At 37.4% G+C, this 24,694-nt stretch overlaps 1 protein-coding gene across 2 annotated transcripts in view; it reads left to right on the top strand.

The window, feature by feature from the left end:
* pkd1l2b (polycystic kidney disease 1 like 2b) overlaps positions 1-24,694 on the top strand; it is a 31,395-nt gene that overhangs the window by 5,033 nt on the left and 1,668 nt on the right. For both annotated transcript variants that reach the window (XM_073859381.1, XM_073859380.1), the window contains 28 exons: positions 224-291; positions 368-479; positions 595-721; positions 801-943; positions 1,057-1,197; positions 1,279-1,428; positions 1,508-1,632; positions 1,733-1,853; positions 4,941-5,069; positions 5,219-5,441; positions 5,531-5,721; positions 8,055-8,285; positions 8,392-8,493; positions 9,013-9,191; positions 11,759-11,905; positions 11,982-12,181; positions 12,750-12,964; positions 13,140-13,703; positions 13,814-13,913; positions 14,014-14,154; positions 14,242-14,427; positions 16,474-16,798; positions 17,125-17,258; positions 17,343-17,470; positions 17,935-18,095; positions 20,534-20,744; positions 21,594-21,695; positions 21,778-21,909. In XM_073859381.1, coding sequence (XP_073715482.1) covers positions 224-291; positions 368-479; positions 595-721; positions 801-943; positions 1,057-1,197; positions 1,279-1,428; positions 1,508-1,632; positions 1,733-1,853; positions 4,941-5,069; positions 5,219-5,441; positions 5,531-5,721; positions 8,055-8,285; positions 8,392-8,493; positions 9,013-9,191; positions 11,759-11,905; positions 11,982-12,181; positions 12,750-12,964; positions 13,140-13,703; positions 13,814-13,913; positions 14,014-14,154; positions 14,242-14,427; positions 16,474-16,798; positions 17,125-17,258; positions 17,343-17,470; positions 17,935-18,095; positions 20,534-20,744; positions 21,594-21,695; positions 21,778-21,909 — 4,788 coding nt within the window. The remainder of the gene's footprint in view (positions 1-223; positions 292-367; positions 480-594; positions 722-800; positions 944-1,056; positions 1,198-1,278; positions 1,429-1,507; positions 1,633-1,732; positions 1,854-4,940; positions 5,070-5,218; positions 5,442-5,530; positions 5,722-8,054; positions 8,286-8,391; positions 8,494-9,012; positions 9,192-11,758; positions 11,906-11,981; positions 12,182-12,749; positions 12,965-13,139; positions 13,704-13,813; positions 13,914-14,013; positions 14,155-14,241; positions 14,428-16,473; positions 16,799-17,124; positions 17,259-17,342; positions 17,471-17,934; positions 18,096-20,533; positions 20,745-21,593; positions 21,696-21,777; positions 21,910-24,694) is intronic.

The following is a 24,694-nucleotide window of genomic DNA, read 5'->3' as shown; positions in this document are numbered from 1 at the left end:
AAACCCACAGTAACGCGATGCCCCGCATTTGGTTTGTACGTAGCATAAGGCTTCCGCTCATATCAATGGCCATTTTGTGTGCGTACGCACACGTTATAAATCAAGCCCCTGGTAATTGTCCATGTGGAGACACACTAGTTCCAATTTATTGCTAAACGTGATGCCTATATGTCACATTCTTAAACCTGTACAAGCTTCTAATATCTTTATGACTTTGAGACAGGACGTGCACATTAGGAAAAAACGGGACGAGTGTTCTACACAAAATGCCGTGTCTTCGATTACCATCATGTAAGATATATTTTTATGACACATTTTTCACAACCCTATACCTTTGTTTGCTAAATATTGTGTGTTTTTCTTCTAGATGCTGGAATTGTGAGACAGAGACTGTTGTTGATTATGTCAGATTGGACATACAAGAACCGAATTGTACACAAACTAAATGGTTTTTGGAAAACAAAGCAAGCCAGACTAATGCAAGCATTTCTGCTTCTTTAATGTTTATTACAAATGATTTCTACACCTAACAGTTATTACCATATATAGAAACTTCTCTGAATTTTTTTCACATATACATTTTTCTGTTTATAGCCAAGTGATCCGAACACCTGCACATCGGATGGCATAAACATGAAAAATTTTGATAATAATAAAACAACTGTGGAGATCCAAACTAAAGACCTCAATTGTTCTCAGAACTATTTGGTGACGGTCACCTGTGAGTTCATTTGACATTTTAAGTTACGTAGCAATCTATGAAAAAGCAGAACTAACATCTGTTTCTTTTGATGGTGTAGGCAATAAAACTGGCACAACAAATTATGGGAATTATGTCATTTCAAACAAATCACTATGTCTACCACCCAACCCTTTACTGTCCACTGCCGCCAACATGTTGATAGCGATGAATGACACGCAAAACATAACTGATGTCAAAAAGGTAAATTATCACAGAGACATAACAACCATCAGTTTTATATGCATAAGTGGTTTAAAATAATTGTGATGATTACAGTACTTTTTATTGAAACGTTTACTTTTCTCCACATGCAGTTGCGAGCACACCTTCTTTTAAATATTTGTGCAGCTTTAAACAAAACCAACTTAGTTACGAAAGATGATGACGTGCTAATGGTTGCTAATGCTATAGAGGACATTGTTGAAGAGGTCGATGAGTTGGACTCTGATGGTCAGGTAATACAAGATCTAGATACATACATTTGATCAAATTGTACCGCCGCGTAGCGGTTAATGTAACATTTTTGTTATTCTCAGGTGGAGGCTGGTTGCGTAATAGAAAGCATCGCTCGCTCGCTCTCTTTCATTGATATTTACACGACCAACACCACTGTACTAGATGATGCAGCCCAGCACATTGTTAACTCTGTTAGCTACGTTGTTGAAGCCTTTAGGAGAGTTTATGAGGTACCTCGAACTTATGTAAGTTACATTAACAGTTAATTAAGAAATATTTCACTACTGATGACCTCCTACTTTCTTGCAGGTAGAGACCGCCAGTTATTTGGTCAATGGTCTGGATTTTGTGCAAAGTTATCTTTTAGAAAATAAAACGACAGGCCAGGAGCCAACTATTCTTAGGGCACCCCATGTTATTATTTATGTCAGAAGGTAAGACAGTCACATCGCTGTAAATGTTAAAAATAAAACTGAAGTAAAAGTCTCAAATGTTTTGGCAACATTTTTGTGTATTTTGATGTTTTCTGTTTAGATTATTGCCTGCTGACATCCAACAGGCTTTTAATGCGCCGAATGTAGGATCAGCTACCTTCTCAATGCCAAATCTGGCTGATAATGCTTTATCAAGCACAGTGGAGGCAGTGGATGTTAGAGTAAGTGTCATTTCATCACCACACATTTGACAATATGTGTAAAAGACTAAAATTGTATATCTAGCTTCACTCAATTTCTTTTTATATTTTTCCATATGTGAATAATTGGCACAATGATATTACACAGCGCCTGAAAGTATTCCCCTTGGTAACTTTCAATAGCAGGGGACTATTTTCTGGCACTGCCAAGACAGCAGACGACTCTGGGCCGGATCCGCACCGGATCAGCGCCAGAGCTGTTGACCTCGGCACAGATCTGGAGCGGATCAGGCCCAGTCATTGTGCCTGCTGCAGCCATACGGCAGCAAAGTCCTTGATTATTACGCCAGAATGAGAGTATAGTTCATAGCTATATCAACACCTTTAATTTTCCGTCGGTCTTAGTACATGATGTAACAACAGAAGAGTCAAGTTTTAAATAGGAAAAATTTGGTAATTTTCAGGGCTTTGAACCAGAATTTTTTCCCAATTGGTTCGTTCCGAACCGAAACAGTATTTTAACGTTTCCGGTTTCGGTTCAACCCTAAAATTCCCGAACCGGTTAATAACGTTCCATGTCAGCTATGGGACATACAAATAAGTAGGCTGATCATTAGGACATTAAACTTGAATTATTAGTCTACATAATTTTACTTAAGTCTTTATCTTGTCAACAAACTAAGTAAGCGACATAACTGTAATTCTGACATGCCTACATTTGTTGAGTGCACTTAAACACCCCCACACACACATAAACGGAGGACGAATTTCAAACAGCGCTTCAGGAAGAAGATGTAGCATAAACAGTCGCTCCACATTAAGTGAAAATTATGTTGTTTTTCAGTGCTTTATTCAACAAATGCATTTTAATGGACTACAGTATGAGACACAGTAGCACAACTCTCTCTCAAGTTTATACATCAAGAGTTCTTATCTTTGAAGGGCGGAGTTGGACCGGACACATTCAACCGCATGTGCTTACAGAAAACTGCTCACTTTAGCGTCTTTTAGTTGTTAAATTGTTTAAAATCACTTGAGTGTGAACATTTGCAAGCCTTTAAAACATGTGCAAATGATCAACTTTCACCCTATTTAAATTTGCGTATTAATCTGCGAAACGCATGCGATGATGGATCATGGATCAACTGCGATCTGTTACACCACTAATTAGTAAAAAACAAACATCTTGAGATACTTGGTAGCCTACAATATTTACCTATTATGATTGAGCATTAGAGACTTGAGCTTGAGTAGGCTACTTGCTGCTGGCAAGGCTATCATTTCTACGATGAGTTAATGACGTCATATTGCACAGAAATCTTGTCAAATTTTTCATTTCGTGAACCGGTTTAAAGCCTTGGTTTTGAGCGTGATGTTAAATGGTTATGCTAAGCTATTCTAAAAGTGGTAGCGCCAGACTCGGAGATCGGTTGAATGGATTCCAAAATGGTAAAAATCAAATGTTTAACTCTAGGGGAGCTGGAAAATGTATTATATTTTCAAAAAAAGTGGATTGCCCCCTTAAACAAGGTGGCTAAATGCCATGACCTCTAGCGTCTGTCGCTAGAGCACCTCTAGAGGTCGGGGATTGAGGTTTACTTACATTGTAAAAGAAATGCAGCATTTTTGTCAAATCAAAATATATTTTTATGCCACTTTAACTTACAAAATTTAGTTAAACAACTTCGACTAGTTTTTATAAATTAGAATGTCAACTATTCACAGGTCAAAACTTAAAATAGTATATTGAATTGAATTAACTTTATTCTGAAATAATTTTATTCAGAATTTTTTAACTGCTTAGCTAGCTTTCCTCGGTTACATACATACATGTCCTACCCAAGTTAATTAAATCCATGTTGCACGTTGTGACCTGTCATGATCTTATAAGATGGCAAAAATCACGTCTGTAGCATGCTTTTGTCCACGAAAATTATTGATGTTGTCCCAAAAAAACAAATAGATGAAGTAAACTTCAATCTCATCTCAATGCAGCCCAGTCACACGAAATTACGTACCTATAGTCACATAATTTTTTGATCTTTTTCGTGATACTGCCCGAATTTCCGCTTTTTTTGTGATCGTATCACAAATTTCTGTTTTGTCCCATTTTCTTACCATTTTCGCTTCGGTTTAGGGTTAGACTTATATAAAATGACATCCTTACCCAAACCCAACTTTAACCCTAACGCCAGGCAAAATGGTTTAAAATTTAGAAAATACAAAAAAATGTATCTGAATAAACAGTATAAACCAATACTTAAAGTGACATCCTAATGCAAACACCAAATCTAACCCTAAACCGAAGCGAAAATGGTAAGAAAATAGGAAAAAGCAGTTGAGTAACCAATACGCGATAATGACACTTAAACAGAAATTCGTGACAGTATCACGAAAAAGAATAAAACAATTATGTGACTATAGGTACGTAATTTCGTGGGACTGGGAAGCTTAATGCCTGTAGGTAAACTGAGCAAGCACTAACTATAAAATACCTGCAGCTACTTAGCTTCTTAGCTTCTTAACCTTAAAGAAGACCAAAGACACTGTATCCCCTACATGATTGTTATACAAAATTCTTTAAGTTTCATGAAGGTTGTGTAAAAACTACAAAAAAAATGCACAAACTTGATATATACGCAATGCAATACTGTGTCTTAAAGGTGCAGTGTGTCATTTTTAGCGGCATCTAGTGGTGAGGTTGCGAATTGCAACCAACGGCTCAGTCCACTGCTCACCTCTTGATTTTGAAAGACATTAGAGAGAAGCTATGGTAGCCGCCACCAAACAAACATGTCATTGTTGGAGACAACTAAGTAAAAAAGTTTGTCCGTTAAGGGCTTCTGTAGAAACATGGCTGCACAAAATGGCGGCTTCCATGTAAGGGGACCCTCTGTGTATGTAGATAAAAACGTCTCATTTTAAGACAATAAACACATAATGGTTCATTATGAAATGTCTTTATACACCTCTGATAATTTAGTTTTGTATATTATTTTGCATTTCTGTCAAGAGATCCTTCTTAAAATTACACACTGCACCTTTAAAAGTATGCTCTTATTTGTAATCCTTTACACATTTTATAAAAACATATCTTTTTTGTTACAGCTGAAAAATTTTCTTATTGACCCATGGAAATACGGTCCTGGCACTGTTGGTACTGTGGGTGGTTTTTCCATCACTAAACCACGTGAAAATTCTAAATTTCCAGTAGAAGGTCTTTCTCAGGACATTGAGGTAAGATACCTCACAATAATAACATTGGGTAGCGCCGGAGGAGATTCCTGACTCTGAATATCTTGTAGCTGATTATGAGTTTATATTATTTAAAGAGTCTAATTTAATAAACATGGATCTAACCATTTTCCACTTTGCTCAATCACCAGATCTGGTTACCAAGGCCAGAGACGAGTCTAAACAAAACCTTTCTGAACCTGAGCAGCTACAGCACCATGATGGTTAACCTGACAGCTGAAAACACATCCATAGTTTTCAGGCTAGAACCCTCTGAAGAATTACCGCTGATCTTACTGCTGGGCTATGAGGACTATCCTTCTGATAAAAACTATATAGCCAAAGTAACGCTTCCTCTAGAGGGGAATTCTCTAGGTGAATCATACGCCAATGTTTAAATTGATTAGAAACAATGGCTTGTTGTTTAACAAGGATGTCTTTGTATTTGAATCTTTTTTATACAGTGGAAAGGTACACGTGGGTAGTGAGTGCCAGTGAGTTGCCAAGAGAAATTGGCCTTTACTACCTTTTGGTAAGGCCTATTGTTTCTCCGGGTGTGAAGTCTGTGAATGCCACAGTGATTATTACAACCGTTACTGCCCATTGCATTTTTTGGAAGCTGAAAAAGTCAGAATGGGGCGACTCAAATTGTAGGGTGAGATTCCTTTTTTCAAACTCATTTTTTTTTTTAAACACAAGCTTAAAGGGGTCACACACCGGACGATAAGTGCCGTGCCATGAATATAAAAACAGAATACATTATTTTCTATGAATGTACGTACATGTTAGGACACTGCTCAAATCCCTGTCACGCCACTCACATAGTTTAACCTTAAATAACATCATATTTGTCCCAAATCGTTAGCGATTAACATTGGCTGCTAATGTATATTTTGTATTTTAATGTAGACGCTATCTGACTAAGTTTGCGCTATTTAATGTGCACTTCCGGTGTACGATACCTCAGAGTTGTCGTTGACGCGAAGCTTCTCGTCCGGTGTGCGACCCCCTTTACTGTAATCATACTTTCTTTCCAAATTGTTTTAGGAATAATTTTCACAGATATTCATTCATCTTGTGTTTAATGCATGAGATCCTTTACGATCTATGAAGTACTACATGTGTATATCCTATAATGCACTTGTGACACATTTGTTTTAATTTATGCCCTTATGTGACCCTGGACCACAAAAGTATAAATCATAAGTCACACGGGTATGTTTGTAGCAATAGCCAACAATATGGGTCAAAAGTTAAAATGTTATGCCACAAATCATTAGGATATTAAAGGAACAGTATGAAGATATTTCTTACCATAAATATAAAAAAATTATTTATCATTAGTAATATGTGTTGCTAAGGACTTCATTTGGACAACTTTAAAAGCGATTTCCTCAATATTTAAATTTTTTTGTACCCTTAGACTTTAGATTCTGAGATTTTTAAATATTTGTCAAATATTGTCATATCCTAACAAACCATACATCAATGGAAGGCTTTTTTAGCATTCATATGACATATAAATCTCAATTAAAAAATAAATAAATACTCTTATGACTGGTTTTGTGGTCCACGGTCACTAAAGCTGCAATCCATAATTTTTGCCTCTCTATCGCCATCTCTGTTTGAAACATAAAATTGCAGGTAACTTTATAGACTTATCTTTAAAAGCACAATATGTAAGATTTTAACAGTAACACATCCAAAAACCACTAGCACAGTGTTATATATTTTGTTCAGTTCTGTGCTTTTATTATTGTAAATGTTTCCAACAATGTTTGATTTTGGTTTTAATTTCAAGTGCTGTACAAGTCATTGTTCGATTTCATGCAGCGCTGCGCTTGCCGATTTACGCCTGACATCAAAGTATCGCAAGAGCAATTCAAAAGCATTAAGGTACATTCACATTAAAAGCGACTTCGTCGCTGTGTGTCGCTCGTCTCTTTCAAAAGAGGCGTTTCTATATCTGGTTGTCATAAACAAATAAGCAACGTCCACTCCAGTAACTGACGAGAGACGGATGACGTCACCTCCACTGCTTCGTTCTCATTGGTAGTCGCTGCTGAATGTCACTCATAATTTGCATAAAGTTAAACTTTTCTCAACTTTGTCGCCCAACGATCACTATCGGTTGTGTAGCCGGATGTCACCAAGCTTCTATTGAAATCAATGAGATTGCGTCACTCTGCAACTGCTAGTAGTACTAATGTGAATGCAGCTTTACTGTTTACTTGCGCACTGTTGAGTCTTGCAATACTTTGATGTCACACGTTGACTCCACATATGTTAGAAGTATTTTTAACGTCTAGCACGCCACTCTTTTTTGCTTCTATCAAGCCACACTGTTGGCTTATGTTATAATGTAACAGTTATAAATCTCATTCATTACATCATCCATGAACATCATTGATGTGTCCCATCGGATTGATTTGGCAGTGCAGGTGACCCAGACAGCAATTTTGGCTAAAACAAGGCAAAATTTGGGCTACCAGTGAAAGTCTAGGCGTCTAACCATAGCCCAAGAATAGATGATGCGTATACTTTTAGAACATGTAAAAGAAATGTAACACCTTAAACACCTGTTGACTTTGCTTACATGATTTCCAAGTTATTTCGGCAAAAACGACATTTAACCAAATTCGGGTTATTTAGGGTAGAAGTGGGTTACTCATAGCCGGACTATATTGGGTCTATAGTTATAGGGGAAGATGACAACTTATTCCACACTTCTTCACACAGCATCATCAAACTACGCCTTTGTTAAAAAAATTACATATTGTGCTCATAAGTGTGTAAAGTCAAATGAAGTCAAGCTGACATTAACAGCATAATGGCACACAACGATATTCGACATTTTATGTGCCTACTCAATAACAATTTTTTGTCTATTTTAACCCCCAAAATTATTAATTGCAGCTTTAAGTAAAGATTAAATATAATAATCAAAAGTTTCTTAAAAAAATAATATGTTTAAATTCTTTGTTTTAGGTTGGCCCTTATACAAACGAATCTGCTACTCAGTGTCTGTGTAACCATCTAACCTTTTTTGGGAGCAGCTTCTTTGTCGCGCCCAATACGGTCGATCCATCACAGTCCGCTCAGTTGTTTTCCAACTTTGCGCAGAACCCAGTGGTTGTGTGCTTTGTATGTGCAATCTTCCTGGCCTACATTATAGTGGCAATATGGGCACGCCGGAAAGACCTACAGGACAAAGTCAAGGTACCTTTTGCCACCATGAATTGCTTTCTCTAAAACTTTTGTTGTCTGCTGATAATATTTATGAAAGTTATGTGATAGTTATTCAGTTTTTTTATTTTTTCAAAAGGTTAAAGTTACTGTGCTAGAAGACAATGATCCATTCGCAGAATACCGTTATTTGCTGAAGATCAGCACTGGACATCGTATGGGATCTTCACCTTCATCGCGGGTTAGCTTATGTGTATATTAAAGGGATAGATAACAAATTAAATTGATGTTATCATTAACCCTCATTTTGATACGAACATGTATAAAGCACCATTGACTTCCATAGTAGGAAAAATACTACTATGAATGTTTGGTTACAAAATAGCTTCCTTTGTGTTTAGCATAACAAAGAAATTAATACAGGTTTGTAACATCATGAAGGATGATGACAGAAGTTTCATTTTTGGGTGAACTATCACTTTAAGGCAGCGTTCCACTGTGCCACTTTTATCATTACATTTATGTAAGTGCATTTAAGACATGCATTTTGTATATGCATTTTCTGGGGATCAAACCCATGAAGTTGAATTGCAAGCAGCATTCTGTACCAGATGATCTGTCACACTGATTCAAAATGGTAGTCATCTCAGCCCGATCACATTTTCGGCTAGTGGCACGCTGCCTTTAACGTAAACCCTCCTTTATACATTTTTACCTAGTTCCAATACACATCAACTCATCAATGCCATCATCATTTCAGGTGATAGTGATAATACAAGGTACAGAGGGAGAGTGTGAGCCCCACCATCTGACTGACCCTGACAAGCCAGTATTTGAGAGAGGAGGAGTGGACTTGTTTCTGCTGACCACACCCTACTCATTGGGAGAGGTGCAGAGCATCAGACTGTGGCATGACAACACAGGAGATAATCCATCTTGGTAAATAAATTGGTGTAAAGGGGACATTCAGTCAACATCTATTTACCCTTGCGTCGTGTAAATCATGACAGAGTTTTCATTTATGGGTGAACAAATCCTTTAAAGTAATGTTTTTAGATCTGTAAGCTTAAAGGATTACTCCATTTTCTTAAAAAAATCAAGAAAATGTACTCACCCCCAAGTCATTCAAAGTGTTAATGTTTTTCTTTGTTCAGTCGAGAAGAAATTACGTTTTTTGAGAAAACATTTCAGGATTTTTCTCATTTTAACTCTTTCACCGCCAGCGTTTTTAAAAAAAAAGTTTTTCATGATTTTCACAAAAGTTTAATGCCTTCCAGAAAATATTCTTCTTCAAATATATAAACATACAATATACCAAATGAAAGAACAGACCCTCTGCTTTCAAACAAAAAAAAACGTTTCATCCTACCTTCAGTAGTTCTTTTGTAATCAGCTTTTGAATATGGGTAGGTTTCTGCAAAAACACCACATTTTGAGCAAAAAGCAGAGATAATTTCATTTTTGTGACGGACTTTTCATAGAGAGCCCATTCAGAGCATCTTTAAAACAGACACGGACATGCAGCAGCTTGCCATAGGGCAGTGCTTCTCAATTATTTTCTGTTATGCCCCCCCTAGGAAGAAGTAAACATTTCGCGTCCCCCCAACTCTCCGCCTCGACTGAAAATAGTATAATTAGTCAATCAAATTACACATCTGCAAAAACTTGGATCCTTATTAACTTTAAAGAAAACAAAAAAAAAGAAATATCAATCAACTACAACAAAGAATAACTTTATTAACATTGTTTTTTTAGTCTGTAACAGAAAAGACTTAAAATGCATCAATTTGCCTGAAATAAAAAAATTAAAACTTATTTACAGTATATTTTTTGACCATTTGATACTGAAAAATTAAATTAAATATAATCAATAAATAATAAAAAAACTCAAGCGACTTATCAGCGTGTTTGGGGTGTAATGTCTTTAAGTGACGGTGCAAAAAAAATCACTTCCTGAAAAAGGATTTTCCTTGGGGTCTCGCGCGCCCCCCCCGGTGTCGCTTCGAGCCCCCCCTGGGGGTCCCGTCCCACTATTTGAGAAGCACTGCCATAGGGCAATACTTCCGGTTTTAAAAAGTTGCGGAAGGGCGACCTAGTGGATAATAGCGGTATTGCGGAAAGATAGAAATACTCGTCATTGGCGGGGAAGCGTTTTCTCTTGATTGACGAGATATCTCGTCAATGGTGGGGAAAGAGTTAATAGACTTTATTGGACCCCAAACTGTACAGTTTCAATGCAGTTTAAAATTGCAGTTTCGATGCAGTTTCAAAGGGCTATAAATGATGCCAAATTAGGCATAAGGATTTTATCTTGCGAAACGATTGTCATTTTTGGCAAGAAAAATAAAAAATATGCACTTTTAAACCACTACTTTTCGTCTTGCACCGGCCGTGTGACGCGCAAGGGCAACCTCGCGTAATTGCGTAAGCACGTCGAAATAATTAGCAACATGACCCAACTTCCAAAGATCCAATCAGATCTCAGTGGACAAAATCAAGTTCCGCCCTACCTTTTCACTCATTTCAGAAGCCGTTTCACTCGGATATACATCACCAAGGAGAAAATAAGACAGTCGCTACAACCGTTTCATGGCGACTTTATTGCAGGGTTTCCAAAACTGGGGTCCCCTGTTGTTTCATGAGGGAATCGCAGGGGATTTGTGAGTAGTTTCAAAAATATTTAGCCTGACGTTGTCATACTCAATTCTAGTCAGAATCTAGTCAGAGTCTGATACCGCTCCATTGGGCTGTGATTTTGGGGCGTGTTTCAACCGAAGCAGGACAAAAGATGCCTCTGCACTCAATTAGACCTACAATCAATCAGAGCCATTTTTGTTGTAAACAGATTCTTCACAAGCGCTCTTTGGTGACGTGGTTGATCATCTGTCCATCATCGTGTAAAGCCCTCCCTGACAATTAGTTTGGTTCGACCAGCTTTGGTTCGAGCATAGTTGCGCCACAACGAAGCGACACCAGATCGAACTTTCCGACCTGAAATGTTGTGGTTGGGGCTAGTTTGACTGGCACCCAGGCTAAAAAATATCAATTACAATTAAATCATAAAATGTAAGTAAATAATTTTAGAGTAAAAAATCTAAATATATATACAAAAAAAAAAAAAAAATATATATATATATATATATATATATATATATATATATATATATATATATAATTTGTTTCCTTCGCATGTGAACATAACACATATATAAGAAAACTAAAAACTCACGGAAAATGGACAGATGCCTTTGATGAACCAGATGAAGGTCCAATAAAACGTAATAATAACAATAACTATGTAAAATATTACTGATAAAAACTTTTAAAGTTTAAAAAAAAATTGCTTAAAAACTCTCGGAGTAAATAATATAGGTCAAGGGGGTTCGGCTGACAAAACAGTTTGAAATCCCCTGCTTTAATGCATTAAAAGCATACAATATATATGTCAGAACGTGTGTTATGTACGCTCACACTGTATGCTGACAATGTTCGCTTATGCTCATCAGGTTTGTTAACTCAGTGATGATACAGGATATGGAGACTGGGCAGAAATGGCATTTCCTATGCAGCTCATGGCTGTCGGCTGATGTAGACGACTGTACTGTCGAGAGAACGTTCCCTGTAGCAACAGACGAAGACCTGAAGGGCTTTAGGTGAGCACACATCTGTAAGCAAAGCAACAGATTAAAGAAAATGTTTGAAACCCCACAATTATCTTTTTTTCTACAGCAATTTGTTCTTCATGAAGACAACGACAGATTTCTGCGACGGTCACATCTGGTACTCTGTGGTCAGTCGACCACCCAGCAGTAACTTTACCCGAGTGCAGCGCGTCTCCTGCTGTTTCTCTGTGCTGCTTTGCTCGATGTTGACCAGTATTATGTTCTATGGGGTTCCCACAGACCCTTCAGAGCAGACAATGGAGATGGGTATGTCTCATATTAGTGACTCGAATGATAGCAGAAGTATCACAGCAACCAAAGTGCTCAGCTGAAGAAAGCTGGCGCTCCGCTAAAAAAAAAACAGCTGGCATTCGCCGTCCTCCAGGCCTTTTTTAGCCGTGTTTAACCTTTTAAGCGTCACCCCACCGTATTGAGTTAAATCTACACTCTTGGAGCTTTCAAACAATATACAGTTTGTCATGATTAGATAAGAATTCATATGCAAACATTGAAGTAAATGTAGTCGTCCTGCTGGTGGGACAGTGACATTTAGCAGAAAATAAATGTTTTGAGGCACACTCTCTTCATAAATGAATCAATTACTCTCCTTACATAATTTTTTTATAAAACACTGTTGAAACCTCTATTCTGGAGGCTTAGACCTTTCCAACGATATATAGTTTGTAGTGATAGATTAAAATTTATATCAACAATATTAATGCAAACTTAGGTGTCCCGTATTCGGGACGGCGACGCTAAACAGTTTAAAAGCTTTGGTGTGCACGCTACCTAAATGTTAAAAAAAGTTATTAAATGTTACATTTTGATTCCAAAGGTACCATTCAGCTGACCTGGAGTCAGGTGATAATCGGCTTTCAGAGTTCCATCATCGTGTTCCCCATCAACTTGCTAATCGTGGGTATCTTCAGACATGCGCGTCCTCGAGAAAAGAAAACAAAACAAAAGAAGGGAAAAAAGAAGAGTAAAACTGACAAAGATATCTCTTCACATTTTGACCAGAACAACATCACTGTGGAATTCATCATCAAAGTAAGGCTTACTTTGAATAAAATGTCACAGCTTTATTCAGTATTGTATGTGATATCATGGTGGTGCTGCATTAATATCTACCATAGTACTGAATGATTACCACACTGTTACTATTACTATTTGGTACTTAACAAAACTTGGCCATCTTACACTTTGTTTCCTAATCTTTCATTAGGACATTCAGAGAATCATTTACCTGTTTGCAAATGCCATGAAATTCCCAGTGCCAAACACAGCAAAGGACGCGGATAATGCAAACATCAACATGATGCTATCAGAGCTCCATAAGCTCATCGAACAACAACGCTCGACGCACAAAAACAACCCCTCGTCTGTATTTTCGCTCTACATCCATCATCTGCTCAAACAGCTTCACAACGTAGAGGGTGAAGTGAGGATGTTGGGGCCTTCTGGCTTTTTAAGACCCGGGTCCTACAGCCAAATTTTACTGCAGATCCAGAACATTAGGAAACTGCTGGAAAATCACCTTTACTACGGTTCACTCGGTCAACATGCAAACGGCTCAAGCACAACCAAAGACAAAAAGAAGTCCTGCTGGAACGGTCTGCCCTGGTGGTTCGTGTATGTGGGTTGGCTTCTCGTCGCAGGAACCAGTGTGGTGTCCGGGTACTTTACCATGTTGTATGGGCTAAAATATGGGAAGGATCGTTCAGTCAGCTGGATCATCTCTATCGCGATGTCCTTCACTGAGAGCCTCTTCTTCACCCAACCTGTTAAAGTAAGGACTTGAGTGTGGTGATTGATAAATCGCAGAAGAGAGGATATTTGCATTGTGTCGACTCAAGGTTAACTCTTTCTGACAATAGTATTGTGGGTTTCATTTACCAGGTCATTCTTTTTGCAATATTCTTCGCATTGGTGGTGAAAAACGTCAATTCTGATGATGACCTTGTAGACACTTTGTGTAAAAAAGCAAGCACTCGATCAGGTACTTGTTGTTATTCAAGCATGCATGAGACATACCAGCCAATATCTCATTTAATAAAGCAGATGTGATGTTTTGTATTCGTTCACACTTTCTTCTACAGAAAGTCATGATGGATTGCGAATTGCTAAAAGGGACTGTACCCGAAAGTACTACGTGCCCCCGCCTCGCTCTGACATGGAGAAGTTTAAAAGAAACCTGGCCAGACAGCGGAAAGCAAGAGCGCTCATTGTGGAGATTCTAGGTGAGATGAAACAACCTTTTATTCCTTGAAATTTAAGCAACAGCCATGATTTTAGACTCCTGCATCACATCTCTACTTCCTCTGCAGTTTTTGTAGGTTTCCTGTGGATGCTACTTATGGTAGCATATGGCCAGCGAGATTCAAATGCGTTTTACCTCACTCAACACATTCAGCAAAACTTTGAAAAAGGACTGTCAGACACTATGAGCCACAGTGATGTGTTTAATTGGGCAAACAGCACACTTCTTGAAAGCCTATATGGATCGAAACCAGGTACCTTCATCATCTTGACATCGAACAAATATAGCAAGTGCATAATAATTAACTTTTTTTAGTCTAATGCATTCATTTATTTTTAAATGTAATATCAAACTTAAAACTTTGCTTCTGTATAGCTCAGTGGTGGGGCATTGCTTTAGCAGCCCAAAAAGACATGGGTTCAAACCCAGGGAACACACATTTTTTATCGCTTTGGATGAAAGTGTCTGCCAAATGCATAAATGTAAACTTTGTAGGACATAATAGTTTTCTTAACAGCCTGAAGTAAAGAAGACTAATAAACAATTTATTTACTTATTTTAGGCAAAAGCAATGTAACATTTTTGTTAGTGTTGCTTACAGTGTTGTAAAAAGATACAGTTTATTAAGTATGTTGTCATACTATATGGGGTAAGTTGTCACAATGGAACTTGCAATTATACAGCCAGTCTTATGGGTGTTTTACATTTCACGTCTTTTGTGCGGCCAGATACATTATTTTGAACATAGCCGCACAGTAAGCACGCTCAAATAGAGAGCGATGCGCAGACAGTTGAAAATAGTTCAACTTTTCAGAATGCTGCCTCGAAAGTGCGTTGGAAGATCGTATTCTCAGAATGGTTTTATGTGAACCGCCCCTTATGGGGCGTACACACCAAACGCAAATTCAGTGATTTGCGCAAGTACATTACATACAAAGTCATTGCAAAGAATCTTTCTTTAAGATGCGAATGGATGCAAACTCACGCAGGACAAGGCAGATGAGGCAAATTTGCCGGCGCAATTGCCGAAAACACGCGTTATTTGTTTCAAACACGTTTTCGCAAAAGTTAAAGGTATTCAACTCAAGAGAAATTAAAAACAATGAATAATGCTATGTACACACCAAATGCGAAGCATTGCGTTCTTCGCTTTATGGGCCATACACCCCAAACGTGAGTTCAACGTTTTGCGCGATTAGATTACATGAAAAGTCAATGCAAAGATGCGAATACATGCAAACTCGTGCAGAACAAGGCAAATGAGGCAAATTTGGCGGCACCATTGCCGAAAACACACGTTATTTGTCTCAAATGCGTCTTCGCGAAAGTTGAAAATATTTAACTCAGGCGAAAAATTTGCATGACACGAAGATAAAACCCGCAAGTAATCTAGAGCAAAGAATAATGCTACGTACACACCAAATGCGAAGCATCACGTTCCTTGCTTTATGGGGCATACACATCAAACGCGAGTTCAACAATTTGCGTGAGTAGATTACATACAAAGTCAATGCAAAGATGCGATCGAACATGTCCTCGCGCGGGGCAATGCGAATGAGGCAAATTTGGTGGTGCGATTGCTAAAAACACACGTTATTTGTCTCAAACGCGTTTTCGCGAAAGTTGAAAGTATTCAACTCAACAGAAAAATTAGCATGACACAAAGATAAAACCTGTGAGTAATCTAGAGAAAAGAATAATGCTACTAACACACCAAATACGAAGCATTGCGTTCTTCGCTTTATCGGCCATACACCCCAAACGTGAGTTCAACGTTTTGCGCGATTAGATTACATGAAAAGTCAATGCAAAGACGCAATCAGACGCGTTCTCACGTGGGGCGATTCGAATGAGGAAAATTTGGCTGCGCGATTGCTAAAAACACACGTTATTTGTCTCAAACGCGTCTTCGTGAAAGTTGAAAGTATTCAACTCAACAGAAAAATAAGCATGAGACGAAGTTAAATCCGGTGAGTATATTCAGAGCGAAGAATAATGCTACTTACACACCAAATGCGAAGCATCGCGTTCCTCGCATTATGGGGCATACACACCAAACGCGAGTTCAACGATTTGTGCGAGTAGATTACATACAAAGTCAATGCAAAGATTACATACAAAGTCAATGCAAAGAGACGCGATCGAACGTGTCCTCGTGCGGGGCGAGCCAAAATTTGGCAGAAAGATTGCCGAAAACACGCATTAAAACCACTGATTACCCTACTGAAAAATCCAGCTAAGACAAGCATAAGCAATATTATTCAATGATATGCGTAATGATTATATTTCTTTTTCCAAGGCTTCATAACAGATGGAAACTCAAAACTTGTAGGAACTGCTCGTCTCCGTCAGCTTAGGGTAAAGAAAGACTCCTGCAAAGTTGCTAAACCCATGCAACACACCGTTCCTGATTGTAACGCTCCGTACTCTTGGGATAATGAGGACATGGGCTCTTACGGTCCAGATTGGCTTCCTTTGATGTCTGTGAATGACTCCGTAGACATGGAATGGACGTACCAAAGCCAGTCCGCGCTCCGAGGATATCCAGCCTGGGGTGATATTGCACTTTACAGGGGAGGGGGATACGTTGTGAACCTTGGATCAGATCAGCAAAATGCTAGTAGGTGAGTGAGCAATCGCATAAACATCCAGAGCCATTTTATGGATGATGTTGTTGCATGCTTTTATCTTGAAATTACACTTGAAATGCAATGCCATCAACTTTAACCGGCTCATGACGCACAAGAGCATTGGGTCAGAAAGGGACAAACCATTCCTATTGTTTTAACCTATTGTTGGGTCAAATATATTTTCTGGGTTAATTGAAATCCATTGCCTGGGTTTATGCCTTTTCAACCCAATGTTGGGTTATTTTCAACCCATATTCATATTTAAAAATGGTTTATGGTATTTTATTCATACTTTCCCAAAACCTTTCTCTAACCAACAGCAAGCTTTGGTATCTGTTTGACACCACCTGGTTGGATACGTACACAAGGGCGTTGTTTGTAGAGTTTACGATCTACAACGCTAATGTCAACCTCTTTTGTATTGTCACGCTGATACTGGAGAGAACTGCAGTCGGTGAGAAAACCCAAAGAAATATTCCTATTCCTATCAAAACAGTGTGTTTGATTTCAAAAGCAAACTCTTACCATTTATTTACAGGAGCGTTTCAGTATCGCGATGTGATCCAGAGCGTTCGTATCTATCAGTCCACGGGTAGCTTTCAGTCTTTTCTCATAGCCGCTCAGGTCTTCTATTTCCTCTTCGTCCTGTACTATACATTTCTGCAGGTCAGTTCTCCGATAGAATCATTTTTGTTGAACATTTCATTAATGAATGTGACCATGGGCCACAAAACCAGTCATAAGGGTCAATTTTTTATTTAACAATTATATATCATCCAAAAGTTGAATAAATAAGCTTTCCGTTGATGTATGGTCCAATATTTGGCAGAGATATAATTAATTGAATATCTGAAATCTGATGGTATAAACAAAATCAAAATATTTAGAAAATCACCTTTAAAGTTGTCCACATAAAGTCTTGAGCAACACATATAACTAATGATAAATACATTTTTTGATATATTTACGGTAGGAAATCTTTTAATATCCTAAAGAATTTTGGCATAAAAAAGCCAAAGTAATAACTTTGGCTACAAACATAACCGAGCAACTTATGACTTGTTTCGTGGTTCAGGGTCACACATGTAACATTAGCATTCTCATTAAACTACACATTTTTGCTTGTATAGGGGAAGGCAATGAAGAAGCAGAAATGGGCATATTTCAAAAACAGGTGGAACCTTTTAGACCTGTCCATCATCATCTTGAGCTTCACTACATTATCTGCCATTGTAAGGAGAACGATACTGGGAGACAGAGACATTGCGTACTACCAGAAACACAAAGATCAGTAAGTAGATCAGGGAGATTTCAAAGGAATAATTCACCCACCACAATTATTTACTCACCCTCATGTTATTCCAGACAATGCGTAACTTTGTTCTTTTATGAAACACAAACAGGTGAATATCTAAATACTATCCACTCTTTTTTTTAATAATGAAAGTGTTTCCGTTTTCCTGTGGCTTAATGAATAGAGCAACGCATTGCAAAGGTAACGGGTTTGATTCCAAGGGAATGCACATATTAAAGGGCACATATTATGCCAATATTTTAAGATGTGATTTAAAGGATTAGTCCATTTTCTTAAAAGAAAAATCCAGATAATTTACTCACCACCATGTCATCCAAAATGTTGATGTCTATTTTTCTTGTCAAAAATGACAATCGTTTTGCTAGATAAGACCCTTATGCCTCGTTTGGGATCGTTTATAGTCCTTTGAAACTCCATTGAAAAAAACTGTTAAGTGTTAAGTGTTAAGTGTTGGTGTCCATCAAAGTCCATTAAAATGAGAAAAATCCTGCAATTTTTTCCTCTAAAAACATAATTTGTTCTCGACTGAACAAAGAAAGACATCAACATTTTGGATGATATGGTGGTGAGTAAATTATCTGGATTTTTCTTTTAAGAAAATGGACTATTCCTTTAAGTCTCAGATGTGCCTATAATATGTGTCTGTGATGTTTTAGCTCAAAACAACCCACAGATCATTTATTATAGCATGTCTAAAATGCTCCATATGGATCATTCTACAAAAAAGGTGGAACTCAGGTGATGAAAATTTGCTTTAATAAACTTCTTTCAACATACCCAAAACGTCTTTAATAGCATTAATTAACTTTTTTCTAATTACAGATTGTGTATTTAGTTAAAGGTGTAGTAGAGGAATGATAACAGCAAGAAAAATAATTGATTATTAATATTTGTTTGATCAAATTCTTCATCTTTACCCAGCATTGTATGAAATTATTTGATTCTCAGTTTGACTTTTTTCTTTAAAACCAACAAAAACAAAAATATTCAACCAAAAAGGCTTTGATGTAAAGACTGAAAGGGAACTGTAACAATGTATCTTAAAAGGTAACGCGATGTAACCTTGCTCTCACTTGAAATGTGTCCCCACATTTAGTCCTTGAATTTGAGGGTAATGGACCTGGAAAGTCCTTAGTCCTTAGTCCGTTAGACGTTAACTAACGTGAAGTTAACTAAAGTGTGGGAATCCTGAAAATGTGCCCTTTAAATGTAAGTGGACGAGAGCTGCAATATATCGTTAACAGAAAACACCACGTTTTTTTTTTTTATATTTTACTATGTTCTTACCTCAACTTAGGCAAATTAATACATACCTATCTTTTTCAATGCGTGCACTTTTAATTTTTGTATAGCGCCTCGTGAATGTGTTAGCATTTAGCCTAGCCCCATTCATTCCAAACAGGGATGAATTTAGAAGCCACCAAACACTTCCATGTTTTTCCTATTTAAAGACTGTTACATGAGTAAGTATGGTGGCACAAAATAAAATTTTTGTTTGGAGCCATAGGAATGAATAGGGCTAGGCTAAATGCTAACACATTCAAGAAGCACTGTACAAAGATTAAAAGTGCATGCAGTGAAAAAAGATGGTTATGTATTAATTCATCTAAGTTATGCGGCTTTCACATAGGATGCGGTGTGCGCTGCGCTCGCCGCTGGGTTCGGCGCAGCCAAGCGATTTGTGCTTTGATGGCCAGACCAAAGTAGGCGGGGTTTTCAATAAATTACTACAGTGTTTATATTTGCGCTAAATAGTCGACGAGGAATACAGAGACTGATGTTGCTCGTCTCCATTTCACGTAACTTTAAGCATACCTACAACAAGCTGCTTGACTTAAAACACACCTGACATGCCAACTTGAATTGCTACGTGTTTCCATGAGACGGCTTTCCTTCCGATGTCTGTGTAGGATCATAAACTTGTATTATAAAGCCCTTAGAATCCCGAGTATAAGCTTTCGTCCATTTTGCTTGTTTGGATGCCTCGTTTCTATTGGCCGTGCGGGTAATCGTCACAGAGCGCAGCGCAAAAGTTAAACTATGTTGAAATTTCTCCGCTGCGCTCGCGCTTTGCTCGGCGCAACAAAAAACCGCCCTCGCGCGGCGCAAGCCATTGAAATGAATGGGTTTCATAGCGCAGCGCACACCGCATCCTATGTGAAAGCCGCATTAAGGTAACAACATCGTAAAATATTGAAAAACGGTGGTGCTTTCCTTTAATATCATCATTCAAGTATAGCACCAGCCAGTGTCATATTGACCACTTTTATGATGCTTTACATTCTTGGCCTCTCTCATTCCCTTTCTTTGTACAACATAAAGATGAGGAAGTTACATTTTTGGGTGAACTGTTTCTTTAATGTTTAAATACTATTGTTGAACAACTTCTTAAAAATTAAGATCTTCCCTTCCAGGTTTCCCAGTTTCAACGACACGGCGCTAGCAGACGCTACAATGGGATATCTCTTTGCTTTTTTAGTTCTGCTGGGCAGTGTGAAAATGTGGCATCTGTTAAGACTGAACTCTAAAATCTACCTCATCACCTCTACACTTCAGCGGGCGTGGAATGATATGTCCAACTTCATCCTGGTCATCGCCATTGTGTTCCTGGCATACTGTCTTGCTGTAAGCTTTCTTTATGAACTATATCATATAAAGATTAGGGCTGGGTATTGGCAAGGGCCTTCCGGTACGATACGTCTCATGATACATGGGCCATGATACGATACGTATCACGATACAATGCAGTGCGTTGCATGTTGCGATACATTGCGATACTTTTTTTTTATCAAAAATGTAACAAAATAAGAGCTGAACATCTGCAGCTCTTTGAAGGCTGCAGGTGTTTTTACATTTTCTGCCATTTTCTCACTCCCGCTAACTTCTGAGACATTGGCCGAATGGCCGTATATGGCAGACAACTGGACTGTGACAACTACAGCAGCGGCAGGGGAGGTCGTTTGACACACCCAGAGGGATTTGATGGTTTTTAAAATATCAACAGTAGAGATCGAAATATCGATACACTATCGATACAACTAACTACCACGATAGTTCGCTGTATCGATACTTTTGCACAGCCCTAATAAAGACAGTGTTTTAATTGTTGTAAGTTAGTTGTGTGTAAAGGAATCAAACCAATCTTACATTTCTATAAACCAGGTTGTAATTCTGGAGCCCAGATGTAAATGCCACCTCTTGTAGTGATATTACACAAATGCTCTCGGCATGTATTATAGTACTTTCATTTACTACTTTCACTTGGCCATTTAGAAATACCACTTTGTCCATTAAGAGTCTGATAAAATATGCTAATTTACAAGAAAACATGTCAGGCTAGAGTTTTGCATCTGAACGCGCATATTAGCATAATATCTAGAACTTTAAATAAGCCTTTCATACTTATGAGGATACTCATTATATGTATATCTTAAAATAATAATAATAATTCACATAATTACTTTTTTTTAATAGTGCTATCAAATTTTTGGATGGGAGCTATACTCTTACAGATCTATACCGGATTCCTTTATGACAATCTTTAATTTGCAAGTAGGCATATTCAACTATGATGAGGTATGTAACGCATCAAATAACGTATAAATAAATACAGCAGAAAAGCTTTTGGTTAACCACAGCCATCATGTTTCCTTTACAGGTGTTAAATTGTAATCCAGTGCTCGGAGGGGTTATTATCACCACCTGTGCCGTTTTCCTCACATTTATCATGCTGACCCTCTTTGTCTCAGTCATTCTTGAGTCATTCAGTGAAGAACAGGAAAACCATCAGGTATTATTTTACATTAAAGGGACACTCCACTTTTTTTGAAAATATGCTAATTTTCCAGCTCCCCTAGAGTTAAACATTTGATTCTTACCGTTTTAAAATCCATTCAGCTGATCTCCGGGGCTGGCGCCAGCACTTTTAGCATAGCTTAGCACAATCCATTAAATCTGATTAGACCATTAGCATCGTGCTAAAAATAACCAAAGAGCTTCTATATTTTCCTACAGTATATTTAAAACTTGACTAGTTACATCGTGTACTAAGACCGACAGAAAATTAAAACTTGCGATTTTCTAGGCAGATATGTCTAGGAACTATACTCTCATTCTGGTGTAATAATCAGTGACTTTGCTGCTGTAACATGGCTGCAGCAGGCGTAGTGATATTACACACTGACCGAAATGGTCCCCTGCTTTTGAAAGTTACCAAGGGGACTATTTTCAGGTGCTGTGTAATATCACTACGCAAGATGCACATATAAATGAACTTCTGCCATCATTTACTCACCCTCATAATTTTAAACCCATATAACACCATGAAGTTTAACTGAATGTCTCTTGTGGTCTTTCACGTTTACGCATTCGGCAAGCACTTTTATCCAAAGCAACTTACAACGCATTCAAGCTATACTGTTGTACATTTGATCAGTATTGGTGTTATTAGGATTGAACCCATGACCCTTTCATGCTGCTAATGCAATTCTCTACTAACTGAGCAAGAGGAACACAATTATTTTCCATACAGATTAATGTAAATTGGGGCTCCAAAATGGGCCAAAGAAAAGCATTATTATGCTGTACATCTCAAGCACTATATTTCAAGTCCTGAAACTCATATGGATAGCTTTGTGTAATAAAATATGAAATATTTCTCGGCCTACATTTACTTGTAGGAAACAGTGGCGCTTTTTTATATTTTGCAAAAAACATTTCCTAAGTTATATTAAAAAAGCACAGGTTTCAAAAGACCTAAGGGTTCTCACACTGTAGGTAAAATATTGCTTGTTGAACTTAAATTTTTAAGTTCAATCAACTTTTAAGTTCAATCAACTCTCTTGACCAGTGAGGAGTTGCTATAATTTTTAAAAATGCTGAATTAGCTTAAGCTATTTCAACTTTATTTTTATAATTTATAGCAACTCCTTACTAGTCAATAAAGTTTAAATAAATTGTAAATTCAAGTTGATTAAACTTAAAATGTGCAGAAAGTTTTTACATTTTTTTTACAGTGCAGTTGAAAAAAATACAAAAAACACACTAAGTACGCTTAGTAAATGTACTATTTCATGCACTAATTTCCGTATAAACAATATAAAACAGCATTTATTTCAATACACTAAAAAAATCTGTTTAAAGCGTAACTAAACCCCTGGTCAGAGCCTGACTCCACCCACTGGCAATATTTGAAAAATGCAAGAAAAGTGGGCAGATCCCAACGGAGATAGAGGGAACGAACTAAGCTCGTACCAAGTGTGTGGTGAGATCGTAACAAGGGCGTGGTGAGCTTGAACCTGCTTACGTCACGAGTCATTTTTTGGACCCAACATCCAATAGCAAAATTCAACTGCAGTAGCCACCGTTCAACCTGAAGAGGGCAGCACTCAGACGTTTTTACATCATATATTTTAGTATTGAAACACTTTATATCCAAATGTCAAAAAAACTTACTAAAATCAATGAACAGCACTAATAAACCATCATTCTTACAGACCAGTAACTAAAAAAAGTTGGATTAGGGTTTAGTTACTCTTTAAAGGAAAACACCAGCGTTTTTCAATACTTTACTATGTTCTTACCTCAACTTAGGCTAATTAATACATACCTATCTTTTTTAAATGCGTGCATTTTTAAAATCTTTGTACAGCGCTTCGTGAATGTGTTAGCATTTAGCCTAGCCCCATTCATTGCTATTGCTCCAAACAGGGATGAATTTAGATGCCACCAAACACTTCCATGTTTTCCTTATTTAACTGTTACATGAGTAGTTACATGAGTAAGTATGGTGGCACAAAATAAAACTTTTGTTTGGAGCCATAGGAATGAATGGGCTAGGCTAAGTGCTAACACATTCACGAAGCGCTGTACAAAGATTAAAATGCACGCATTGATAAAATATGGGTATGTATTAATTAATCTAAGTTGAGGTAAGAACATAAAATATTGAAAAATGCTGGTGTTTTTATTTAAGTATTACTGGTATTTAATATACGTTTTCAGGTGTACTAAAGTACTAATGTAGTAGAACTATAATTTTAATTAGTATATAGTGTAAAACTTTTACACTTTTCTTTAGCACAAAATAACAATGTACAAAAAAGTATTTGCTGGTATGCACTTGTTAAGTCATGACCTAAGGAATAGTATTTCCGGGTCCAAACCCCACTCATTTCAATAGGATATTATTTAAACAGACGTTTATGAGCACTACTTCATATTTTATAAACTCACAATGTACGCAAAGTCTTCAAGCTCCCAAAATCACATAGAGAAAAATATTAATAATTCGTAATATTAATTCGGGTTTCTGGTAGTTTCACATTACCATATGAGTATCTTATATTAGCATGTTTGTTTCTTTTTTATTATTTCCCTATTGAATTTAAAGGGACACTCCACTTTTTTTGAAAATATGCTCCAGCTCCCCTACAGTTAAACATTTGATTCTTACCGTTTTGAAATCCATTCAGACGATACCACTTTTAGCATAAATGCTTTGCACAATTAATTGAATCTGATTAGACCATTAGCATCAAGAGGTTTAAAATGTTTCCTATTTAAAACTTGACTCT

The sequence above is a fragment of the Misgurnus anguillicaudatus genome, chromosome 21 (genome assembly GCF_027580225.2).
Source record: "Misgurnus anguillicaudatus chromosome 21, ASM2758022v2, whole genome shotgun sequence".
Classification (NCBI taxonomy): Eukaryota; Metazoa; Chordata; class Actinopteri; order Cypriniformes; family Cobitidae; genus Misgurnus; species Misgurnus anguillicaudatus.
This window is presented reverse-complemented; position numbering and strand designations above follow the sequence as displayed.